Source organism: Aspergillus clavatus, genomic scaffold, assembly GCF_000002715.2.
Source record: "Aspergillus clavatus NRRL 1 1099423829802 genomic scaffold, whole genome shotgun sequence".
NCBI lineage: Eukaryota > Fungi > Ascomycota > Eurotiomycetes > Eurotiales > Aspergillaceae > Aspergillus > Aspergillus clavatus.
The window spans coordinates 1,311,793-1,332,501 of NW_001517097.1; the positions used below are offsets into that span (position 1 = coordinate 1,311,793).

A 20,709-nucleotide genomic window follows, 5' to 3' on the forward strand; every position below is an offset into this window, starting at 1 on the left:
GACAGGTGAAAAGGAGCAGTGATCAATCAGAAATGGCCCGTCCGCCTCACTTTGACCGATCCACGTGGCCCCGCCCAGACAGCGCTCAGCTTGCTCGATTCTCGCCAGCCTCATTTTGAAAGGTCTTGACTCTTGAGGGTATCTAGACGGGCTGATGAGTCTTTGTTGGGGTTGTATGGTGCGAACTACTCCCCGCCGAGATCGTTGTTTATAGATCAGCTGTCGTCGCTACCAGACTTCATCGCTGCGCCGTCCATCCACGGTTCAGTCGGTCCAGTCCCCACGGGGGCTCGATTTCAGCCTGTAAATGAAAAGAAAGGGCTTAGGAATGAGGCTGGAGTCTAGACTATTACTCCTACAAGTCGACAATGTACGCTGTACGGAACTGTTGTGTATTTGGAGCGGATATATGGAAAACCACCTGTATATACACCCACATCACAATGTACTCGCTGTTTTTGTTATAATTCGCTGTGATATAGTACAACCTTTTTTGAGTAGAATAAACAGAAGGAAATCCTTGTTTGATGTGAACCGCCAACGTCGGAATATAGAGATACTTTACCGGTTAGAAAAAAAAAAAAAAAAAAAAAAAAAAAAAAAAAAAAAAAAAAGGCGCTATGTATCGACTCCAGAACGAAAGATGTGTTGAAGACAGATAACCAAAAAGAAACAGAAAAAAGGTGAAGAAGCATAGGGGTTATAGCTCAGGTCTTGAAGTACTTGGGGCCTTCTCCACCCTGAGGAGTCTGCCAGTTGATATCCTGGGTAGGTACCTTGATATCACAGGTCTTGCAGTGGATACAGCTGTACACCGTCAGCATCTGTGTGGGCGTACCATAAGTGAAGGAGGGGGGGCAATGACTTACTTTTGTGCATTAATCTGGAATCGAACACCGTGCTCCTTGCTGGGGTCTTCAACATACTCGTACACTCCAGCGGGGCAGAACCGGTTCTCAACGCCCTTGTACTTGGGCCAGGCAACGTCTGTGTGCTTGTCCCAGTCGGCGACTTGCAAGTGTACTGGCTGGTCTTCCTCGTGGTTGGTACCGGTGCGGCTCACACTGGTCAGAATGTCGAAGCTGATCTCGCCGTCAGGCTTGGGATATTCGATCTTCTCGCACTCGGAGGCTGGTTTCGTAGCGGCCGCATCAGTTCCGTGGTGCTTAAGCGTCCAGGGCATCTTTCCGCGGAAGAGGAAAGCTTCCAAGCCGGAGTAGATGACACCACCGTAGAGGCCAAGTCGCGTGCTGAATGACGGACGCATGTTGCGCACTTCGTACAGCTCCTTCCAGATTGAAGACTTGCGGAGTGCATCCTCGTAATCGTACAGGAATACTGTGCCGTCGTTGTTATTCTGCAGAGCCGAGAATGTAGCCTCTGCAGCCAACATGCCGGACTTCATGGCGGTGTGGGTACCCTTGATCTTGGGGACATTCAGAAAGCCAGCGGTGTCCCCGATGAGAGCACCACCGGGAAAAGCACATTTGGGAATTGACTGGAAACCACCCTCGTTCAGCGCTCGGGCACCGTACGAGATGCACTTTCCGCCTGTCAGGACCTCTTTGAACAGGGGGTGGTGTTTGAGCTTCTGGAACTCTCCGTATGGCGACAGCCAGGGGTTCGGATAATCCAACCCAACCACCAGTCCGACACTGACCAAGTTCTCTCCAAAATGATACATCCAGGCGCCACCGTAGGTATTCGAGGGAAGTGGGTATCCCATAGAATGGACAATCTCTCCCGACTTGAACTTCTCCGGCTGAATCTCCCAGACCTCCTTCAATCCAATGCCGTAAGTTTGCGGCTGGCTATCCCGTCGCAGGTCGTATTTCTTGATCACCTGCTTTGTCAAGCTGCCGTGGCAACCCTCTGCGAGCAGCGTCACACGGGCATGGAACTCCATGCCTCGCTCGAAGTTGTCCTTGGGTTTGCCATCCCGACCAATACCAAGATCATTCGTGGCAACACCGAGAACAGAGCCATCCGTATCGTAGACCACCTCGCTCGCTGCGAATCCCGGGTAGATTTCGACGCCCAGCTCCTCGGCCCGCTCACCCAACCACTTGGTCAACTCATTCAAACTTACGATGTAGTTTCCATGATTGTTCATCTGCGGTGGGGCGGGGATTGGAAAGGACGCGTTCTGGGTAAGGAAACGCATCTTGTCCTCCCGCGCGGGGGTTGCGCCCTCAAATCGCGACGGGTTATCCTCGGCGAGCCAGTCGGGAAGAAGCTCGTTCATGGCGGTCGGTTGAAGAACGTTGCCGGAAAGAATATGCGCACCCAGTTCACCCGCCTTTTCCAGCAAGATCACACGAAATTCCTCATTTCCAGCCTCGTTCGCAAGTTGCTTCAGTCGGATCGCTGCTGCGAGACCGGCAGGACCTAATCGATTTGAATGACTGCGTCAGCTATTGTCACCTCAAGAGTGACGGGAAAAGACATAAAAGATGCAAGAAGAAGAAGGAGAAGAAAAAAAAAAAACTAACTTACCACCGCCAACAATGCAGACATCAACCTCATCAGACTCTCTCTCTATCTGACGGGGGTCAAAATGGCTATTCTCATCCGCAAACGTCCTTGACAGCGACTGCGAAAAGGCACGAGTTTGACCAAGAACCCGCTTCTGGGCGAACAGCGCTGTATGGCGAACCGAGCATCTCGTGGAGGCTGCTCTCGAGTTTCGAACGGAGTTGGCTACAGTCGAAAGTGACGGAGCCGCTCTGTTGAGTCGTGTGCGAGTTGTGTGCAATTCGCGCCTCAAGAGAGGCAAGACAACACCTCTGGACGCCATGGCGATGTCGGAGAAAAGTGTAGTGTGGTTGGGGGGGTAATTCGGACTGCCTCTCAATTCTAAAGAGTTTCCTTATAAGGAGAATGTAGACATTGCAGACACCTGCAAAGACACAAGCACAAACAAACAAGACAACAATGAACGTTGAAAAGTTAAAGAAGATCTCTCCAACTTCCTCAGTCTCCAGTACAAGGTCGTTCAATTGTGACTAAGAGGCCAAGTACTCCGGAGTCAGTTTGGGACGGGACTTCCGTGGGATGGCCGAATTTGGCGGCGGTGGAAATTTTGATGACTGTAGTCTACCCGAGGTAAGTTCAGCCAATGGGAGTCTCGGCGATGCGAATCACTCTCCTCCTCCCTCGTCTTCCGCTGATAAACTTGTCCTTCCGTTGGAACCCGACAGGGAAGATGTGGACATTCTGGACAGGACCCTAAGTTAAGAGGCTTCTCTCGGCTTATCTATATATATACGGGGAAGCACCCTTGTTGTTGTTCAGAACTCCAGATCGATCGAGTCACGTTCAGCTACATGCGAAATCCGGCAGGACAACGGATAACTCTTAAGTTGGAGGCCAAGCTGCCGGCTAAAACGATGACGAGTGAGGCTCATAATCTTCTGGTATGACAGACCTCCCAAAGAATACTTTAGTCGACTATCTGTAAGGTTCTACACGTGGTTGGAGGTCCAGAAGATGACAGTCCACATGTAGATAATACAAATACGATGTCTGGGGATGAATCCATCGACTCATGACGAGAGAATCAGCCTTGAGAATCACCTGATAGTGAGTCGCTGATCATGATATATATTCCGTCCGAATCTCACCATCTGCTCTGGTGATTTTGGACGGTATGTGTACCATTCAATATATATCGATGAATTAAACAATGCTATCAAACCAGAAACAACGTGACTGTAGGGTAGCCGGCCAGAAACCGTTAGTAGTACGGATGTCGTGTGTGTATGTATTGTGCTCTGGATGTCGTTGAAAAGACCGAATCTACCAAGTCTTCATTGCAACCACGTAGGACGTTGTTTGATAAGACGAATCTCCATATGATCTCATCAACTTATGGTCTTGCTTGACAGCTGGACAGGCAGGAAAGAAAAGACTTAAATTAGTCCAGTTAGTGGATCAAACCGTGAGATCTGGGGATAAGCCCGAGTCCAGGATCCATACCCCCCCAGTCGTGAACATTCGCCATAGTCCATACTCCATACGCCAATATAAATAAGGAGGATGACCGATGAGCGACCGGACTGATCGCGCCAAATATATCCTTTCACAGCTTGTAGATCATCGCGATCGAACTTATGATAGATAGACTCCTGAAATCATGATATGTATTCGGAGAAAATGACTGGTTCCTTCGTCAAGCCACCCAGGATGGACAGGTCAAAAGCCTCATAAACAGGGAAAAGGGGAGGCAGAGAAGATCATGGATGGACAAACAACGCGACGACCGGGCGTCAAGAAAGACTTTTGTTCATTTGCCCCCGCTAAAGCGGCAGGAGACAGAGCGCGTCGCGAGGGTAACCCCCAAGACCGGTAATGTAGCCTGATTGGTGTAAAAAGAATGGATGGGCTTGGGAGGGGTGGGTCTGGTGCGCAACTGCAGGAGCGACGCGGACTGGATAAGACCAGTGGCTGCAACCATGGGAAAACCGAGAGCGAAAAGAAAAATAAAAAAAGGGAGGCCCGGTGGAAAAAAACCAAACAGAGCGCGTGAAGCCAGAGTGGGGCCACTGGGAAAATGTGCTGAGTGGGTCAGTGAGTCAGCCAACCAGCAGTGGTAGAATGGCGGCTGCTGAGATGGGGCAAGCAACAACCAGTCAGCCTTGAGGATTTGGCCACCGGGGGAGCCGCTAGCGGAGCGCTAATTCACAAGCAGATGTTCCCAAGCAGCCAAATCCATGGATGCGAACGACGACCGTCGCTGCTTTTGCCGCCACCGCCGGGCCCAGCCTCCCCTGACGCCAGCACCGTCGGGCGCTTTGAGTCAGCCTATATAAAGGCCCAACCTCCCACTTTCCTGATCCTGTTGGTATTCTGATCCTGGTCTTGGCACCGCCCCGGAACGCCGAAACTAATCTTCCAGTCGCCATCTTCCCGCCTCGGCCTCTCACTCACCTCCCCTCTCTCTCCACACTCATATCAGGTCAAGTCGCAGATTTGCGCTTTTCTCTGCTTCGTGTGGATTAACCATTCCCCGGGAAGAAACGGTATCTCTTTTACCCAAGAGATACTCTATCTATCAACCCAGTTTCAGTCTCCTGAAACAAGAAGTTTGCTGCCTCAGGTGTGCATCTTCACCACTCTCTTTCAGACACCCACAGATAGACATCTCTATACCCCCCCCAAAAAAAGGAACACAAATACCCCAAATCATAAACAAAAAAAAAAGTTGTTGATTCTGAAGGGAAAAAAAGCTTCTGCTTATCTCACGTGCCTTTTGTCACTGTCTATTCCCTCAACTTGCGCTCTGTTCTGTGCCGTTTTGCCATAGTGTGAAGGCATCCCTAGGAAACACTTCACTGTGCTTTTCTAGTTCTTATCATCATCTCCTGGACTTGATTTCTGGAGATAGCTGGCTGCTGTACTTGTTGGCTCCTCACTTCTGAGCTCGAGTTGATCCAAAGGCAGCATTTGCATTTGCTGTAGGGGAGACATTGAGTTGTTCATCTCCCACAAAAGGGTGAGGCTTTTTTCCCTCCTACGCCAACACATCCAACATCACAACACAGATTTCTCGCCACTTTCTTATCCATCATCTTCCACCTCTCCAACCTCATTCAACCCTGAGATGATCATCTGTCATAATTTTTTCTGTTGACTGACTCGGTCTTCTTTTGTGGGGACAGACTGCCATCTCCAAGCTCTATTGCTTGCGATCATACCCCCCTCTCTTTTGCGCTTCTTCAGCCTCGGCTGGTTTTCGGCTTGAGTATCATAAACTCACTTCGCAATGGATTCTCTCACGACCCATCCTTCTACCGCGCAGCAGGCTCGGGCCTTCACTTCTCCCGCCTCCTTGTCGTTCCCCGGTGGTGCTGGCGACTTGACGCCTCCGTCTTCTGAAAAGGAAGGAATCATGGCAATGAGTTCTCAGGGTGTGAACGGAAATGTGAACGGTCATCAGCAGGGAGCGAATGCCGCAAATGGCAATGGGGTGACGCCCGCAACTCCCGCTGCCACTCCTGGTGCCAATGCGCCGGGAAGTGGTATCGTGCCTACCTTGCAGTGAGTATACTCTTGCTGTTCTTCTGGAACACCAGAATGCTGAATAAGGATTTTTTTTTTCTCTTCAAGAAACATTGTTGCCACCGTCAATCTTGATTGCCGTCTGGATCTGAAGACCATCGCGCTTCACGCACGCAATGCGGAGTACAATCCAAAGGTATTAACTTCCACACCTCCCTGAACTGGTTTCATCAGGGTACAGTGTGGCTGAACTGCTCTCTTTTTTCTTATATTAGCGTTTCGCAGCCGTGATCATGCGTATCCGGGAACCGAAAACTACCGCTCTGATCTTCGCCTCTGGCAAGATGGTCGTCACTGGTGCCAAATCGGAGGATGACTCCAAGCTGGCATCCAGAAAGTACGCGCGTATCATCCAGAAATTGGGCTTCAACGCCAAGTTCACGGATTTCAAGATCCAGAACATTGTCGGCTCCTGTGACATCAAGTTCCCCATCCGTTTGGAAGGTTTGGCGAGTCGCCATCACAACTTCAGTTCTTACGAACCTGAATTGTTCCCTGGTCTCATCTATCGTATGATGAAGCCCAAGATCGTGCTCTTGATCTTCGTCAGTGGCAAAATTGTCCTGACCGGCGCCAAAGTTCGTGAAGAGATTTACCAGGCGTTCGAACTGATCTATCCTGTGCTTTCTGGTACAGTGACCTTTATGCTCCTCTTACCAAGAAAGTGTAGCTAACTGTTGTATCAGATTTCCGCAAAGTCTAAGACTTTTGTCGTGTTTCAGTAACACATAGAAGATCATTCATCATAATCTTCACCCCTTCACACCTGTATTAACACTTTTTTCCGCCTCTTTTTTTTTTCGCGAGGGATATGATCAAGGCTGGATTTTCGTCCATGACTTTGGTCGTGATCTTGCATTTGACGAGTCTTCATGCTAGCATTTGTACGGCGTTTTAGCGATTCGGATCCTTCTTTATTCCGTGCTCGTTGTTTGTTTCAACAATTTACAATTAGATAGTGCCACAATCCGCGGACTCAGGGGGCGGTACTGTGCGCTGGTCGAATGGTTGCCTCCTTTCTAATATCTGGTCGTGTCGCCTGTTGGCTTGCAGCCTTTCGCTGGCGTTGCCATGGAATGGGTCTTTGTTTTCTGAGCTCGTGGGATCTGGATGAAAAGGGGGAATAATGCTTTGATTACCTAGCGTTCTGATGAATGAAACGAATGGTAGTCAAAGTGAACTCCACATGTAAGATATTTCAACGAGTAGACTCGCCTGCGCTTGTCGCACCATGCCGTCTGTGCTTCTTGACCTTTCCAAGTCAAGCCTTGGGCCCAGCTATAATGTTCAGCTTTTAAGATCTCCGAACGTCAGAAATCTTACGTCTGCAGGTACGCGTCCTCTATACATATCGTTTCTCTGCAAGTACCTCCGAGCTCTATATACAACCAAACTCCCCAATATTTACAACCCCCCTAAGAAACAAGGAACAAGGAACATTACACGGGGTTTCACTCCAAACAGCCCCTACAAAACACTCTTCCGCAACGCCTTCCTCCCCTTCGCCAACTCCTCCATCAGAAGCAGTCCCTGCGCCCCGGATCTGCTCCCGTCGCCTTCAAACGCCGCCGGGCCGACGGCGTCGCGCCACCGCCAAAGCTCGCGCAGCTCGGGCTCGAGATTCCCCTCCAGGGCATCGACGATCTTGTCGCCGAGAACGGGGAAGAATTTGTACCCGTGGCCACTGCCGCCGGTGGCGAGGAAGAGGCCCGGGTGGTTGGGGTGGTGGTCGATGATGAAGTCGCCGGTTGGGCTGGTGTGGTTGGTTTTAGCGGGGAGTTTGAGAGAGAGAGAGGACGGGGGAGAAACTTACGTGTCTGTGTACCAGCAGACGCGGGTTTTGACGAATTCGCGGTCCGTGAAGCTCGGGAGGAGTTCGTGCAGGGCGGTGCGGAGGGCTTCCTGGCCCTCTGGTGGGACGGGGACGCCGTCCTCGGGCAGACTTACGTGCATCGTGGCGGCGTTGGTTTCGGAGCCGGAGCCGGAGCCATTACCGCCGGGGACGGGGACGGCTTTGGGATTGTGGTAGCCGTACGCGTGGCGGGCGATCTTGAGGAGGTTATTCCGGGGCGGGATGATGAAGATGCCGTTGGCGAAGTTGAGAATGGTGGGGAGGTTCTCCAGCTGGCGCTGCTCGTCGTCGGAGATGCGCAGGTACGCGAGCGCCTGGCCCGTTGAGATGGCGCGACCGCGGAGGTCGACGAGCTTGCCGGTCCAGGCGCCTGTGGCGAGCACGACCAGGTCGGCTGTGAGGGTTGTGCCGTCCGTCAGGATGACGCCGGTGACTCGGCGGTGGGAGGAGTCGTCGGCCTGTTGAACTTCGGCGTATAGCAGCCTGTCGACCTCGCCAGTCTTAAAGGCTACCTTGCCGGCTTCGTCCAGCTTCTTCTTTGCAAACCGCACGCCGGCCTCGGCGTCCGCCCAGCCCGAGCCCCAGTTGATGTAGCCACCAGCGACGTTCAGTTCCCGTCCATATTCCGGCACGATCTTCATCACGTCCGCCGCGGAGGGGAGCAGTTGGACGCTGTCACTCTCCAGTCCCTTGACGTTTTGGTAGCTCTTGGTCGCATAGTCTTTGGCTTTATCGTTACCAGGGGTGTAGACGAGCAACAGTCCGTTCTGTGTGTAGCGGCCCTCCGTGCCCCATTCGGTATTGCGCCAACGGTCAATGGCGGCGGCGGCGAGCTTCGCATAGACCGGGTGGGAGTAATCGGCGCGAACAATGCGAGAGCTGTCAACGGAAGAGCCATGGGGATTGGGGATTGTAGCTGATTGTTCGAGCAAGGTGATCTGGCAGGTAGGGTGTCGTTGCGACAAGGACAACGCCGTGGACACTGTATGCAATCGATCAATGAGGGGTTCCACGTTTCAGGAGTGTTCGGGTGGAGGTATGTATTTGAGAATGAGGGACAAGAGGACACGGACAATGTCATTTAAAAAGGACCAGCAAATGATCTATCCGTCTATGACAGAGACATCAAGACATATAGCATTCATTGTGATGGGGGAATGGCAACTCACAGCCGAAGACGCCTCCGCCGACGATCAGAATTTTCTGGGGGACAGCCATGTTGTTGGAATATACAAAGGCAGTAGCAATACTTTGTCTCTTCGAATCCTCTTCTACCGACTCAGTCAATCGCAGAAGACAACAACATCGTAGAGAACAGAAGAGAAGGAAATCAATCTCCTTATGTGGGATGCGGAGCAAGAACACTGGTCACTGAGAGAGAGATAAGGCGGCCCGGTGGATAAGCGCGGATCGGCTCCGATGACCGCTTGTCAAACCTCGCGCCCTGCCGGCTTGGCCTGCATCGAGGTTTCATTCCAGTCAACCACTGTTAATGGATGTCGGTCTGTTTGTTGTAGTTTCAGTAGGCGTTCTGGGGTGATTCAGACCGTCGACTGACAGCTGTTCTTCCATGGTTAGTCCATTGACGTGGGGAATGGCATAAGAACCCTTATCTTGAGACAAATATCACGACATACCTGGTGGAGTCAGCTTTTCTATACTATCAGTTGCACTTGCAACCATGAGTGTGTCTCGGGCAGGCCGAGCCGCCTTGAAGAAGGCTAGGGCTCCTGTGCCGAGTCCAAAGGCTCCCAGCAGAGTACCGAATGTGGATAGATCAAGGTCAGTACAATACCTGATTCGAGAGTCGCTGCCTCATCAGGCTGTTTTCTTCATTTCTATTGTCTTTGGTCCTGGAATATGGGTCTGACGAATGAACAGCAAATCCCCCACAGCCCCCGTGCTGCCAAAACGGGCCAACCCCCATCTGCTGAATCTCAAGCCGGAGTCCGAGACACCTCGGATGTCCCCACGAGCCATGACCTTCCTAGGCGTCACAGCTCTTACGATCAGCACGTACTGCGGCTATCTCTACGCGTCGTACCGCCGCGAAGTGACGCAGGCGCAGTCCCTCGACGTCCCCACCGACGTCTCAGACCGGTACAACCGCACTGCGCCCACCTTCGACGCCGAGGTGGAGCTGTCCGAGAAGACGATGCGCATGGGCAAGAAGCGGCAGGAGCTCGTGCGGCGTGCGCGCGGGGACGTCCTGGAGGTGAGCTGCGGCACGGGGCGGAATCTCGAGTACTACGATCTCGGGGAACGACGGGGCGTGGACGCGAACGGGCGCGCGGCGGTGCAGGGCTGTCGCTCCGTCACGCTCGTCGATCTCAGCCCGCAGATGGTTGAGATCGCGCGCAACAAGTTCGAGAAGTTGCATCCGGGCTTCAAGAACGTGGTCTTTCGCGCTGAGGACGCAAAGGATGTTCAACGCGACGCGGTGGGCGGGAAGCCTGCGTACTACGATACCATCATACAGACTATGGGGCTCTGCTCGATGCCGGACCCCGTGGGTGCCCTCCGCCATCTGGGATCGATTACGGAACCCGAGAAGGGCCAGATCTTGCTGCTGGAGCATGGTCGGTCGCATTACAACTGGCTGAATAATATCCTAGATAACCTGGCTCCTGCGCACGCGGACCGGCATGGGTGCTGGTGGAATCGCGATATTGGCGAGATCGTGCGGCAGAGTGGGTTGGAGATCGTGGAAGAGAAACGGTGGCATTTTGGGACGACCTGGAAATACGTGCTGAGACCGGCACGTTCACAGTCGAAAACCGAGTCATGACAGTGGAGGAGACAAGCGGGGGCGGCACGATTGTACATTACTAGATGGATAGATTTGAGCTTGTACGTTATACCCTTCGATATCATATTGATTTGACGCTATCTCGAACATATACGGGATAATGATGTCGCAGGACCATTGACAATGATAAGATGGATAAAAGTGCCGTGCATGACTCCATAACCCCCCCCCATCGTCCATCCCCAGGTTCTAGTAGTTCTACCATGACGTCTTCATTCTCACTTACGTCCGTCTACGTCGCACGTACAGAGCGCCGATCAACAGACTATATTCTGTGAGCCCACGTCGGGTAAGCACTCATGACATGAGCAATTGAAGAGTCAAAATGAGGTCAAGATGGCGTTCGAGAACGCATCATCTATGCGGGGTACAGCTAGCACTAACACTATCCTGATCGAGCGACAGTCGAGGGTCTTGACTTTCGCTTGGTGATTTATGATGTACTATTGGCGGGAGTTGGAGTAGGTACTTCGTCATTTAACACTAAGCAAGCGAGGCTTGGAGTATCACTTTTGAATAGGGTCGTCTCTATCGAATGGAGTAATGATGTAGTTTATTCTGTTTTTTTTTTTTTTTCTGTAAATATATGTATGCACAACGTACGGGAGCAGTGGGGTTTGGATTATTGCTTAATCGAATGTGCTTGATATGCATTATTGAAGATGTAAGGACAGAACCTTGACAGTACGCAGTGTTGTTGGTCCTCGCTGGAGATATATATATATATATTTGTTGACGGAGAGTTTATCCTGTACGTATGCATAACGGGATTAGAAGGGGAAAGGCACTAACGATCACCCAGTTTCTTCGGCATATTTGGCATATTTTATAAATCTGCTATGGTAAAGTCACGGAATATTCCGTCCAGGTTGGTCTCCATGTCGGAGGATATGAGGTAGATAGATAGATAGATAGATAGATAGATAGTCAGGCAATATGATATGAATGATATCAGGGCTGCTCGCTTAGCCTGTTGCCATGATGTACAGACGGGAGTATACACAGCTACAAGGCCTTCGGACTGACCTATGGTCTATGGACCATAGCCATGGCTCAAGAGTTGGCTGATCCCTTACTGCCCTGCTGGTATCTATCTACATATCTACATATTCCAATTTCCACATCGCATTTGCATCGACCGAGCGGCATGCACTTGAAACTGGGGTATTCGGCCGACAGTGATCATTCTCCAGCCTCCTTGCTGCTATGAGCCTATGAGCCTATGAGCCTATGGTTGCTATATTGCTATCGTATTTTGATGTTGCCACTTGTCTGCTTCATGTATATGTGGAATAGAATATGAGCAATTGCCAATTGACATTCTCACTGACTACTTGCTACATTTATTTGTATCTACAAGTACAAGTATGACTATGGTACCTATCTCCTGCCCAGACACACACGCTCGCACAGCTCATGCGCACCCCAAGAAAGTGCACAAGGTAAAACAAGGAGTGTGGCAACTGGCCTGGAATCCCTGAGAAGCCCCGACCTCTGGCTAGGTGGCTCATCCGATTGGATCTCTGTCCAATCTGCTGCACGGCTCGGAATCCGATCCACTGCCGCCAGTCTGATTGGCTCTCTAACCTCCCCAAACGGCGGCACTAGGAAGAATCAAAAATGGGTTTCATCCATGAGTGGCTAATCCTCTTTGGATGTCCACCATCCACTTTTTTTTTGGGGGGTGGGAGAGGGATAAAATGATTTGCTTTGGGCTGGCGGTTCTGTGGGCTTCCATTTCTTGTTGCGGTTAGTTATATACTATGTACGGAGTGCATCCAACATACTACGCGCTAGTGCTGGTTCCAAACTCTTTTCTTTTCTTTTCTTTTTTTTTCTTAATCTTTCTGGTACCCTTATAGGGACCTACCGTAGGTATGGATGTTTGGATAGATTTTCGTCTTCGGCCGTTGTCTACCACCGAACCTAGAGCGTCATCACTTATGGATGATTCTTCGCCATAGATGTCATAACACCAGAAGAGGCCACAGTGGACAATGGACTGTGTACAGTTGTAGTATGGTATGTCGTGTGAGGGAAAAGTAAACAATCAATCGACAATCTGAGAATGTTGGATGTATCGAGTCGGTCAAGAGATAGACAGACTAGGACAACCAAACATCCAATCCGATTAGTCAGTATATGTACATGCTGAGTATGAAGTAAAAAATAATAATACTGATACTTAATACTTTATGTACTCGGTAGAGTTATTACTCAATGGGCAGAGATATCGTGTTTGTTTCTATCTATCCAAATTTTTTTTTGCGCGGCAACCAGGTCCGTCCTTCAAGCAACTTAGCAAGACCCGAGTTAGCTATCCTAGGCTAGCTTGTAGTTAGTTAGTAGATACTGCTGTCTAGTCCACCAGCAGTTAGCTCCAGCTGTCCAGCTGGAGCCTAGAAGGCAATACGTAGCTACCCGATTCGCCTCTGTGGGAGCCCCACAGTGGTTGCATACCTCTCCGTCATTTTTCTATGGAGTCCATGCAGAACCTCAGTTGATCCCAGTTCGCCGCTACCAATCACCGAGGTAAACAGCCACACTAGTCGTCATCGACACATGGCTTGACTTGACTGTACTTTTGCCCCTTCGGTCACTGCTCTCTTGAATCGGTGATCCATCTTCAAAAATGGCAAACACGCATGTGGATACGGATTGCATCCACCGCCTGGCCGTTTTGCCTAGGAAACCAGTATTGGCGGTGAAGATAAAGCGTCCGTCTGGCACGCTTCTTTTAATCATTTCCTCCCCCCCTCCCCCTTAGTCTGTGTTTATCATATTAATCTAGTGGCATTAACAGAGCAGACTAGATAATCAAAAGTTGACAGTGGAATGAGGATTCGCGAAACTTCAACTGTTGTCAGTACCGGCGCCAGAGAAGAGCATTCCTGGTAACGGAGGGGAATGATTATGAGAAAAAAATAGAAATTCAAAACCAAGACTGGGACCCATCGCGTATCGGTCCAATCACCGCCACCCTAAGCCATCCGCCCTTGAATTTTTTTTTTTTTTTTTTTTCTCTTCCTTCTCCATTTTTTTTTTTTTTACGTCTCTCTCCTGCAAAGTTCCATCAAAGTTCCGTCAAAACACAAGGAATAAGAAAAACAAAAGGAAAAGGAAGAAAGAAGAGTGTCTAGTACGGAGTATCCACATCTCCAGCAAACAGAAAAAAATGAATTATTATTTCGGGTGGAAATTGAGATACAATAGTTAATTTATTAATTTTTGGGTGCCTTTCATACTGTTACTCTGTTTCTCAGCTCCATAGTAAAAACCACAATCCCTGGGTGTCGGGATCAACTGGCCAACGAACTCCCTTCTGATTATTCTTCCCCTTCCGTCTGTTTCCTGCAAATCCGACCACGCCTACCATCACCATCACCATCACCTTCGTCTCATCCATCTCCCTCTTGTCTCTGGTGTTCATCTTTACTCTCTTGTTAGATACTCTCGACGTATCTACTTTTGTCTGATCTTCTTTCCCACCCCCCATCCCCCCTCTTCATTCTCCGTCACTTTCCTTGCCCTTCCTGCCCCCTTCTTGTCTGTCCTCACCACTACTACTACTTCTATTACTTCTACATACATCTCCTGTAACAACTACTATCTACTTTCTTCATTCTTCCCTCCCTCTCCTCCCCTATCCTCACCTCTTGTGTTATTATTGTGATTCTCATCCCATCATCATCACCATCATCTATTTGATTATCTATCAACATCATTGATTTGTTGTTGCTTCAGTAATATTATTACCACTTCCCACCACTTTCCCTCCCCCCCCAAGTGTTGCCTTTTATTCTCCGAGCTGTATTTTGTTTGGTTGTTATAGTACCATCTACTATTACCGTACCTACCGATTCAAATCTCGCCTCCTTTCTCCCGTTGTCTTATTATTATTATTATTATTACCTGCTCTCCCCCCCCTTCGTGTATTATTTATTGTTCCATCTGTTCTGTCTTTATTTCTACAAAAATCATGCCTTACAATACTCGTCGCAAGTCGTTGTCTCTGCCGTCGCTGGGTATTCACCTTCCCAATACTTCCCGTCGCTCGCCGTCGGCGTCAAAAACGCCGCACGCGACCGACGACCAACTCCCGCCATCTAAAAAAGTAAAGAGGTCGCACGACTCGGCGTCTTCATCTCCAGAGCTGTCGCTATCCTCGAGTTCTTCCACAGAGTTCAAGGCGCAGTCAATACGGCCGAACGGAAGACGCGGCACTTTTGAGCACACGCCACCGCCGTCGCCGATCGACGGGAGCGTCGCGCCCAAGATCGATACAGAGGGTATCAACGACGATATCGTGGTCGGTGTGATTGAGCAGTTGGAAAAGACGGGGAATCGCCCTCATCTGGTCAAGGAGCTCGCAGCAGTTCTCATCAATCTCAATGATAATGTTGCAAAGTAAGTGGTTCCTGCCGATGCTTCCCTTTTTCAAGCTCGGGGATGGAAAGCTAACCGTTATTTCTTTGTCTTCAGCTCCGCCAACCCCGCCGCTCTTTTGTCGTCGCGATTGGGTACATACATGAAGCGTCCATGGACTGCCCTGGCGCCGTGTCCGATCGCGAAAGAATTGATTCCTATTCATCCTCGCAAAGTGTATTATTATCTGACGACGTTACCCCGTCGGCCCATTCCCGAGAACTCGGATGATCTCCTTCCAGGTGTCGAAGGGAAAAGCCTGACGCCCAGTGCGTCGAATGCTGATCTCGATGACGAGGAGATGCTCGCGCGGGAGCGTTCGCCGAGTCCTGAGGTGGATCTGTCTTCCCCCGACTTTGAGGAAACCCTCGACCTGGGCGGTCCTTCTAACCCTAGCGCCGGAAGACCGGGTCACAGCTTCAGTGACCATCACAGCCATGCGCGACTCATGCACTCGAATCGCGCTGCCTCTCCTCCGCTGGAGGGTGACGAGAAGGAATTCACGCAGACTGCCAGTGCTGTTCGCGAGCGGGCCTCGGAGCAGAAGGCGGGCGCCGGAGGCTCTTCTGCCCTCTCCGATGCTCTCAGCGAGTTAGAGAACGGGGCGATGAGCATTTCGGAAACCTCGGTTGAGAATAGCCCCCTTTCCTCCATCAATGAGGAGCGTCTTCCCGACCATGAGGTTAGCGATTATTTCTCCTATGGAAACTATCAGATGCAACAGCAGCTGCAACTTCAGCTCGAGCTGGAACAGCATGATGTTGACAATGCAGCGGCAGCGGCCCTCTTTGGCACCTCGCCCTCCCCGTCGCTCGCCTCGGTCGCGTCGTCACTCTCGTCTGGCACGAGCGTCGCTTCCGATGACGGCCTGGATGCGGAGGATCGCGTTAGTATCATTGCCAGTGCTCCACAGATCAGTCTCCCTGAGGACCCTAGCGTTGCGTCTGTCTCGCCCTTGAAACGGTCGCTCGACATGTTGAACAGCGAGCTTCCTGACATTGAAATGAAGCTGTCGGATCTGGCTGAGCATGATGACAAGTTGATTCTGCCGGGACGCATGCAGGATATGGATGTGGACATGGTGTTCGACTCGTGGCGGGAAATGCAGAGCCCAGAGACTGTGGAAGTCGATGAGCTCGACGAGATGTTCGGCGAGATCTGAACACCCTCGAACGCATTTCTTCTTCCCCTTACGATCGTTATCTATCACTCTTCATCTCCGCCCGGACTCTGTTTCGCGACTTCAGTTTGGTTCGGAACCAGCTGTCTCCGTGAAGCTTCGTCTCCATCTCCACTCAACAAGGTCATCTGCAACCTTCCCTCTCCATCCCCGGCATAGAGGCATGACTGATATTTTTTTTTAATCTTGTACTTTTTTGTTTTTTACTCTCTATCTGTTTAATGCGCGCTAGCTGTTCGCGTCTGTTGGTTCCGCGTCCGCGTTTTCGACTCGGATTTATCTCGGAGGCCGATTTCCTTGTACATATACTCCTCGTTTGTTTGTTTGTTTGTTTGTTTTTTTTTTCTGATGCGGCGATTTCAATATTCCCCAGATGGCCTTGATGTATCTACGTCTTTCCTTATATCTCTTTTCTCATCCGTCAGACATGAAAGAAAAGTCATTTCCTGTTGGAAAGAAAAAAAGAAAAAGAAAAAGAAAAAGAATAATGAAAGACGAAATGGAGGAAAGAACTGGTAGAAGGAGATTTGCTGATGGTGTGATGGCTCTCTTATGTATACCCAGCGCACTGTGGCTGTCTAATGAATATCAAGCAATTGTGATTGAATGAATTTGCTATAGAATAGTAGTTTGATCGGTCATTATGGATCATTATTATTGCATGCCAGTAGTGAGTTCTGAAGACTCGGTCCCTATACAGCTGAACTATACTAACTTGTGAAAGTGTTTTGGGTTCGATGGGAAGGGCTTATCTAATCTGGGACTCGCAGCCAGCAAGAGAGCCAGCAAGAGAACCAGAGAACAATCCTTCCCTTCAGACAAACAAGTCAGAAACTGCTCTCAAGACACTGTTATCGACAGAGACCCTCTTCTTCAGTCTCAACTCTCTGTCGATGGTGTATTGATCGTCGTCCATTTAATTGGTGCCTTTGTTTTCCCAGCCTGTCAATTGTCTGTCTTTCTCTTCTGCCCCCCCACATGGACCAGGCAGGCCGGATGTAAGGTACTACTACTACATTCATCTTTTTTTCTCCTTCTTCCTGTCTTCAACTCTGCCTCTTCTGCTGCCTGGATGACCACAGACACTTCTTCGGGATTGATACAGAGAATGAGAAGATCTCCGTAGGATCCGTCGGCCCTCATCCGGGTGTGAATTCGAAGCTCGACCATCGGCTTCTCATCGACGTCGCATCATGCCCATTCAATCCTTGGCCGCTCTAGACTCTTGTGAAATGAAGACGTGACAGATATCAGGAAATCGAATCAACATCAGCCAAGAGATTTTAGTTTCTGGTTTCCCCATTTCCGTATCTCTCTCTCTTTGACCAACTCGTTTTCGTCCAATCTCGCCTCGATTCACAACGTCCCTCTTTCACAACGAGATGGAAAACCCCTCCTCCACCGTCCCCGAGTCGGGGAACACCAACAACATGCGGGGCCAGTTGCCTCTACAACAATTTCAACAGCCCAACGGCAACGGCGACAACAATTCCACTTCGACTTCCACCATCCTGCCGAATAAACCCGCATTTGTCCCATCGAACTCGAACTCCAACTCCAACTCGTCGTCAGCGGGAACCAGCCGGTCGGGAACCAGGGAGGGCGCGAATGCGAAAGTCGCCATCCCGAGGCAGCGGTCCACCGTCGCCCCGCGCTACAGTCGCCGCGTGCCACGCGCGTGCGAAACATGCAGAGCGCGGAAGACGAAATGCAGTGGCGATACCCCTGTTTGTAGACAGTGTAAGGAGTTGAGGGTCAGCTGTCAATACCCGGTGTCGTGGAGGGAGCGAACAAAAGGGTAGGCTTTTTTTTTGGTTTTTTCGGTTGTCATAGCGTTGAGGTTCGCAGACTGACCGCGCGGTTTTTCCAATTTTCCTTGTTTGGTCGCATACAGGCAGCTGGATATCTTATCGATCAAAACGCATGATTATGAGAATCTCTTGCGGGAGATTGGAAATGTTGTCGACAGTCGAGTCTCGGAGCGTATCAAGAGCGTCTTGGACAAGGTATGATAGTTACTGCTTTTCCTGATTGCGCCCGCAGTCCCTCTCCTCTGGCTGACGAGCTATGTGTTTGACTAGTATGCCGTTGAAAACAGCACCGAAAGCTCCTCGAATGACCCGCAATCGTCTGTCACGCCCCGGGATGAAGAAATGGATCAGGATGAGCCGCCATCCTCCCCGTCATCCATCGGGTCGCTGGATGCGATCGATCGGGTGGAGGAGGATTTGAATCTCACGGAAAGCTCGAGGGCGACGGGGTATATGGGGAAGAATTCCGAACTCACCTGGATGCAGAGGTTACAGCGGGAGTCTGAGCAGCGCGTCCGGAAACGACCGGGGGCTTTGGAATCAGAGCCAGAGGGTGAATTCGCTCTACATACCGTTAACTATCATCTCGATGACATGGATATCACCATCCCGGGTCCGGTACAGGTGTACTGGATGCCGCCGCGCCATGTGGCAGACCAGCTATTTGAAGACTATCTGGCTACGATCCATCCATTCTACCCCATCATCAGCCGCACGCTGTTCCGTGCGCAGTACAAGACCTTCTTCGAAAGCGCAGCGCGACCAGGTGATAAATGGCTTGCCATCCTCAACATGATTTTCGCTATTGCATCCAAGCATGCCCACCTCACCCAGGCGCCCTGGCGTGGGGACGAACGCGATCATCTGGTGTATCTGACACGGGCTCGCATCCTCAGTATGAACGGTGATACATTGTTCAATCACCCCGACCTGCAGCAGGTTCAGGTTGAAGGTCTGATCGCATTTTACCTTCTTGCATCAGACCAGATCAATCGGTAAGCGCCCCCTCGCCCAGTTCAAACCGCCTCAACTTTCCATTTATTCGACGTGTGCTGGTGAATTGACCGTTCCCAGTGCATGGAGAATCGCGTCTCTCGCTGTACGATCTGCGATCTCTCTTGGGATCAACATGAAGAACACCAGTGCAACCACCCCTAATATCTCGAAAGAAGCGCGGTATAGAGTGTGGTGGTGCCTCTACACGTTTGAACATATGCTTGGGATAATGACGGGCAGATCTACATGCATTTTGGATGGTGTCTGCACGACGCCCATGCCACTGCCATTTGAGGAGGATCAGCTTCGCGAACCGTTCCCAGCCAAATTATTAGCAGACCCGGATCTGCGCCAGGCGTATGTGGGTTCGGCATTGGCAAGTTCATATGTGCGCCAGATGCCTCTAAATCCACCTGGAGGCAAACATGCTCAACATACAGATAAGCCACGAGACGCCAGGTGGTTGAAGAGCCAGCCTGCGAGTCAGGCCCTGGGCTTTTTGTTCTACACCGATCTGGCTGTGATCACTCAGGAAATCGTTAATAGGGTCTATTCACCAGATGTTGTGATGACGCCATGGGCTCATATTGAGAACCGCATTGGAGAACTCAGGGCAAGGATTGATCGGTGGTATCTCAATCTGCCCGAGGTGTTCGACTTCTCTCGCCAGACGGATGACCAGGATGAGGAGGCTCTCCGTTTGAAGCTCTTCCTCGCATTCCACTATCATAGCGCTCGAATTACTTTGGGACGACCATGTCTCTGTCGTCGCGACGCTCGTCCGAGAGATCCTAGTAAGAAGCCTGCATTTAGCCATACAATGGCGGAGGTATCACTTGATTCTGCTCGTCAGATGCTTCAGTTGATACCAGACCAACCAAACGCGATCCGGCTTTACCAGATTTGTCCCTGGTGGTGCATATTGCACTACATGATGCAGGCCGCGACTATCCTTCTGATTGAGCTATCCTTTGGCAGCATCCATATGCCTGAAGAGGAGCAGAATTTCCTGGCGGCTGCCAAAAAGGCCATCCGCTGGCTGTATGCGATGTCGGAATGTAGCGCTGCCTCACGACGGGCCTGGCAGCTGTGCGATAGCAATCTCCGCCGGATCGCCGTTGGCATGAACTACGACGTCAGCGACATGCCCCAGTTCGTCTATGAAAACAAACCAGACCAGCCGATCAACATGCACCGCCATGATTCGCACCCACAAACCACTAATATCGCATCGACTCCCATGTTCTACAATGCCACTGATGACTCGGGCCTGGTCAATGCCACGAACCATTCTCAGGAGGCTTACCAGTATTACCCGAATCAGCAGCCCGCATTTCCCGGGCCGCAAGGAATGCCAACCCTTGATCTCTTATCTGCAGGGAGCAGCAACAACTCTGGCGATGCATATTTCCCCTATGACCCGATCAGTGGAGAATTCATCCGGTCGTTCTTCCCGGCCTCCACCGAGGAGGAGCCGTGGACCCAGTGACGAATTTATGGTGGTTGATTGTCTTCGATTTTTATTCAATTCTGCTTCAGCGTTTCATGGCTCGCTGCGGCATATGGTCCTATTCCG

At 50.7% G+C, this 20,709-nt stretch overlaps 6 protein-coding genes across 6 annotated transcripts, besides 12 other annotated features; 4 read left to right on the plus strand and 2 right to left on the minus strand.

The window, feature by feature from the left end:
* The first annotated feature begins 572 nt into the window (after window positions 1-572).
* Window positions 573-613: a microsatellite.
* Window positions 573-614: a microsatellite.
* A 93-nt stretch (window positions 615-707) lies between these two features.
* Window positions 708-2,797, minus strand: ACLA_037970 (electron-transferring-flavoprotein dehydrogenase; the record flags this gene model as incomplete). The annotated part of the gene is made up of 3 exons (XM_001271012.1): window positions 708-807; window positions 870-2,388; window positions 2,497-2,797. The coding sequence occupies 3 exons, from the start codon at window positions 2,795-2,797 to the stop codon at window positions 708-710; spliced, it is 1,920 nt and encodes a 639-aa protein (XP_001271013.1).
* Window positions 2,798-5,764: 2,967 nt separating this feature from the next.
* ACLA_037980 (TBP family protein) lies at window positions 5,765-6,734 on the plus strand (the record flags this gene model as incomplete). Its single annotated transcript, XM_001271013.1, has 3 exons — window positions 5,765-6,039; window positions 6,109-6,196; window positions 6,276-6,734. 3 exons carry the CDS (start codon window positions 5,765-5,767, stop codon window positions 6,732-6,734), a joined length of 822 nt encoding a protein of 273 aa, XP_001271014.1.
* A 793-nt stretch (window positions 6,735-7,527) lies between these two features.
* ACLA_037990 (NAD(P)/FAD-dependent oxidoreductase) lies at window positions 7,528-9,130 on the minus strand (the record flags this gene model as incomplete). Its single annotated transcript, XM_001271014.1, has 3 exons — window positions 7,528-7,813; window positions 7,874-8,894; window positions 9,082-9,130. 3 exons carry the CDS (start codon window positions 9,128-9,130, stop codon window positions 7,528-7,530), a joined length of 1,356 nt encoding a protein of 451 aa, XP_001271015.1.
* Window positions 9,131-9,593: 463 nt separating this feature from the next.
* On the plus strand, window positions 9,594-10,700 carry ACLA_038000 (class I SAM-dependent methyltransferase; the record flags this gene model as incomplete). The annotated part of the gene is made up of 2 exons (XM_001271015.1): window positions 9,594-9,694; window positions 9,794-10,700. 2 exons carry the CDS (start codon window positions 9,594-9,596, stop codon window positions 10,698-10,700), a joined length of 1,008 nt encoding a protein of 335 aa, XP_001271016.1.
* Window positions 10,701-11,614: 914 nt separating this feature from the next.
* Window positions 11,615-11,648: a microsatellite.
* Window positions 11,618-11,647: a microsatellite.
* Window positions 11,649-11,925: 277 nt separating the features above from the next.
* Window positions 11,926-11,953: a microsatellite.
* Window positions 11,954-12,532: 579 nt separating this feature from the next.
* Window positions 12,533-12,561: a microsatellite.
* A 1,531-nt stretch (window positions 12,562-14,092) lies between these two features.
* Window positions 14,093-14,113: a microsatellite.
* Window positions 14,114-14,197: 84 nt separating this feature from the next.
* Window positions 14,198-14,336: a microsatellite.
* Window positions 14,337-14,611: 275 nt separating this feature from the next.
* Window positions 14,612-14,632: a microsatellite.
* A 68-nt stretch (window positions 14,633-14,700) lies between these two features.
* ACLA_038010 (uncharacterized protein) lies at window positions 14,701-16,308 on the plus strand (the record flags this gene model as incomplete). The annotated part of the gene is made up of 2 exons (XM_001271016.1): window positions 14,701-15,128; window positions 15,204-16,308. The coding sequence occupies 2 exons, from the start codon at window positions 14,701-14,703 to the stop codon at window positions 16,306-16,308; spliced, it is 1,533 nt and encodes a 510-aa protein (XP_001271017.1).
* A 332-nt stretch (window positions 16,309-16,640) lies between these two features.
* Window positions 16,641-16,668: a microsatellite.
* A 117-nt stretch (window positions 16,669-16,785) lies between these two features.
* Window positions 16,786-16,810: a microsatellite.
* A 284-nt stretch (window positions 16,811-17,094) lies between these two features.
* Window positions 17,095-17,123: a microsatellite.
* A 585-nt stretch (window positions 17,124-17,708) lies between these two features.
* On the plus strand, window positions 17,709-20,622 carry ACLA_038020 (Zn(II)2Cys6 transcription factor; the record flags this gene model as incomplete). Its single annotated transcript, XM_001271017.1, has 4 exons — window positions 17,709-18,124; window positions 18,221-18,332; window positions 18,408-19,132; window positions 19,212-20,622. The coding sequence occupies 4 exons, from the start codon at window positions 17,709-17,711 to the stop codon at window positions 20,620-20,622; spliced, it is 2,664 nt and encodes an 887-aa protein (XP_001271018.1).
* Window positions 20,623-20,709: the final 87 nt, after the last annotated feature.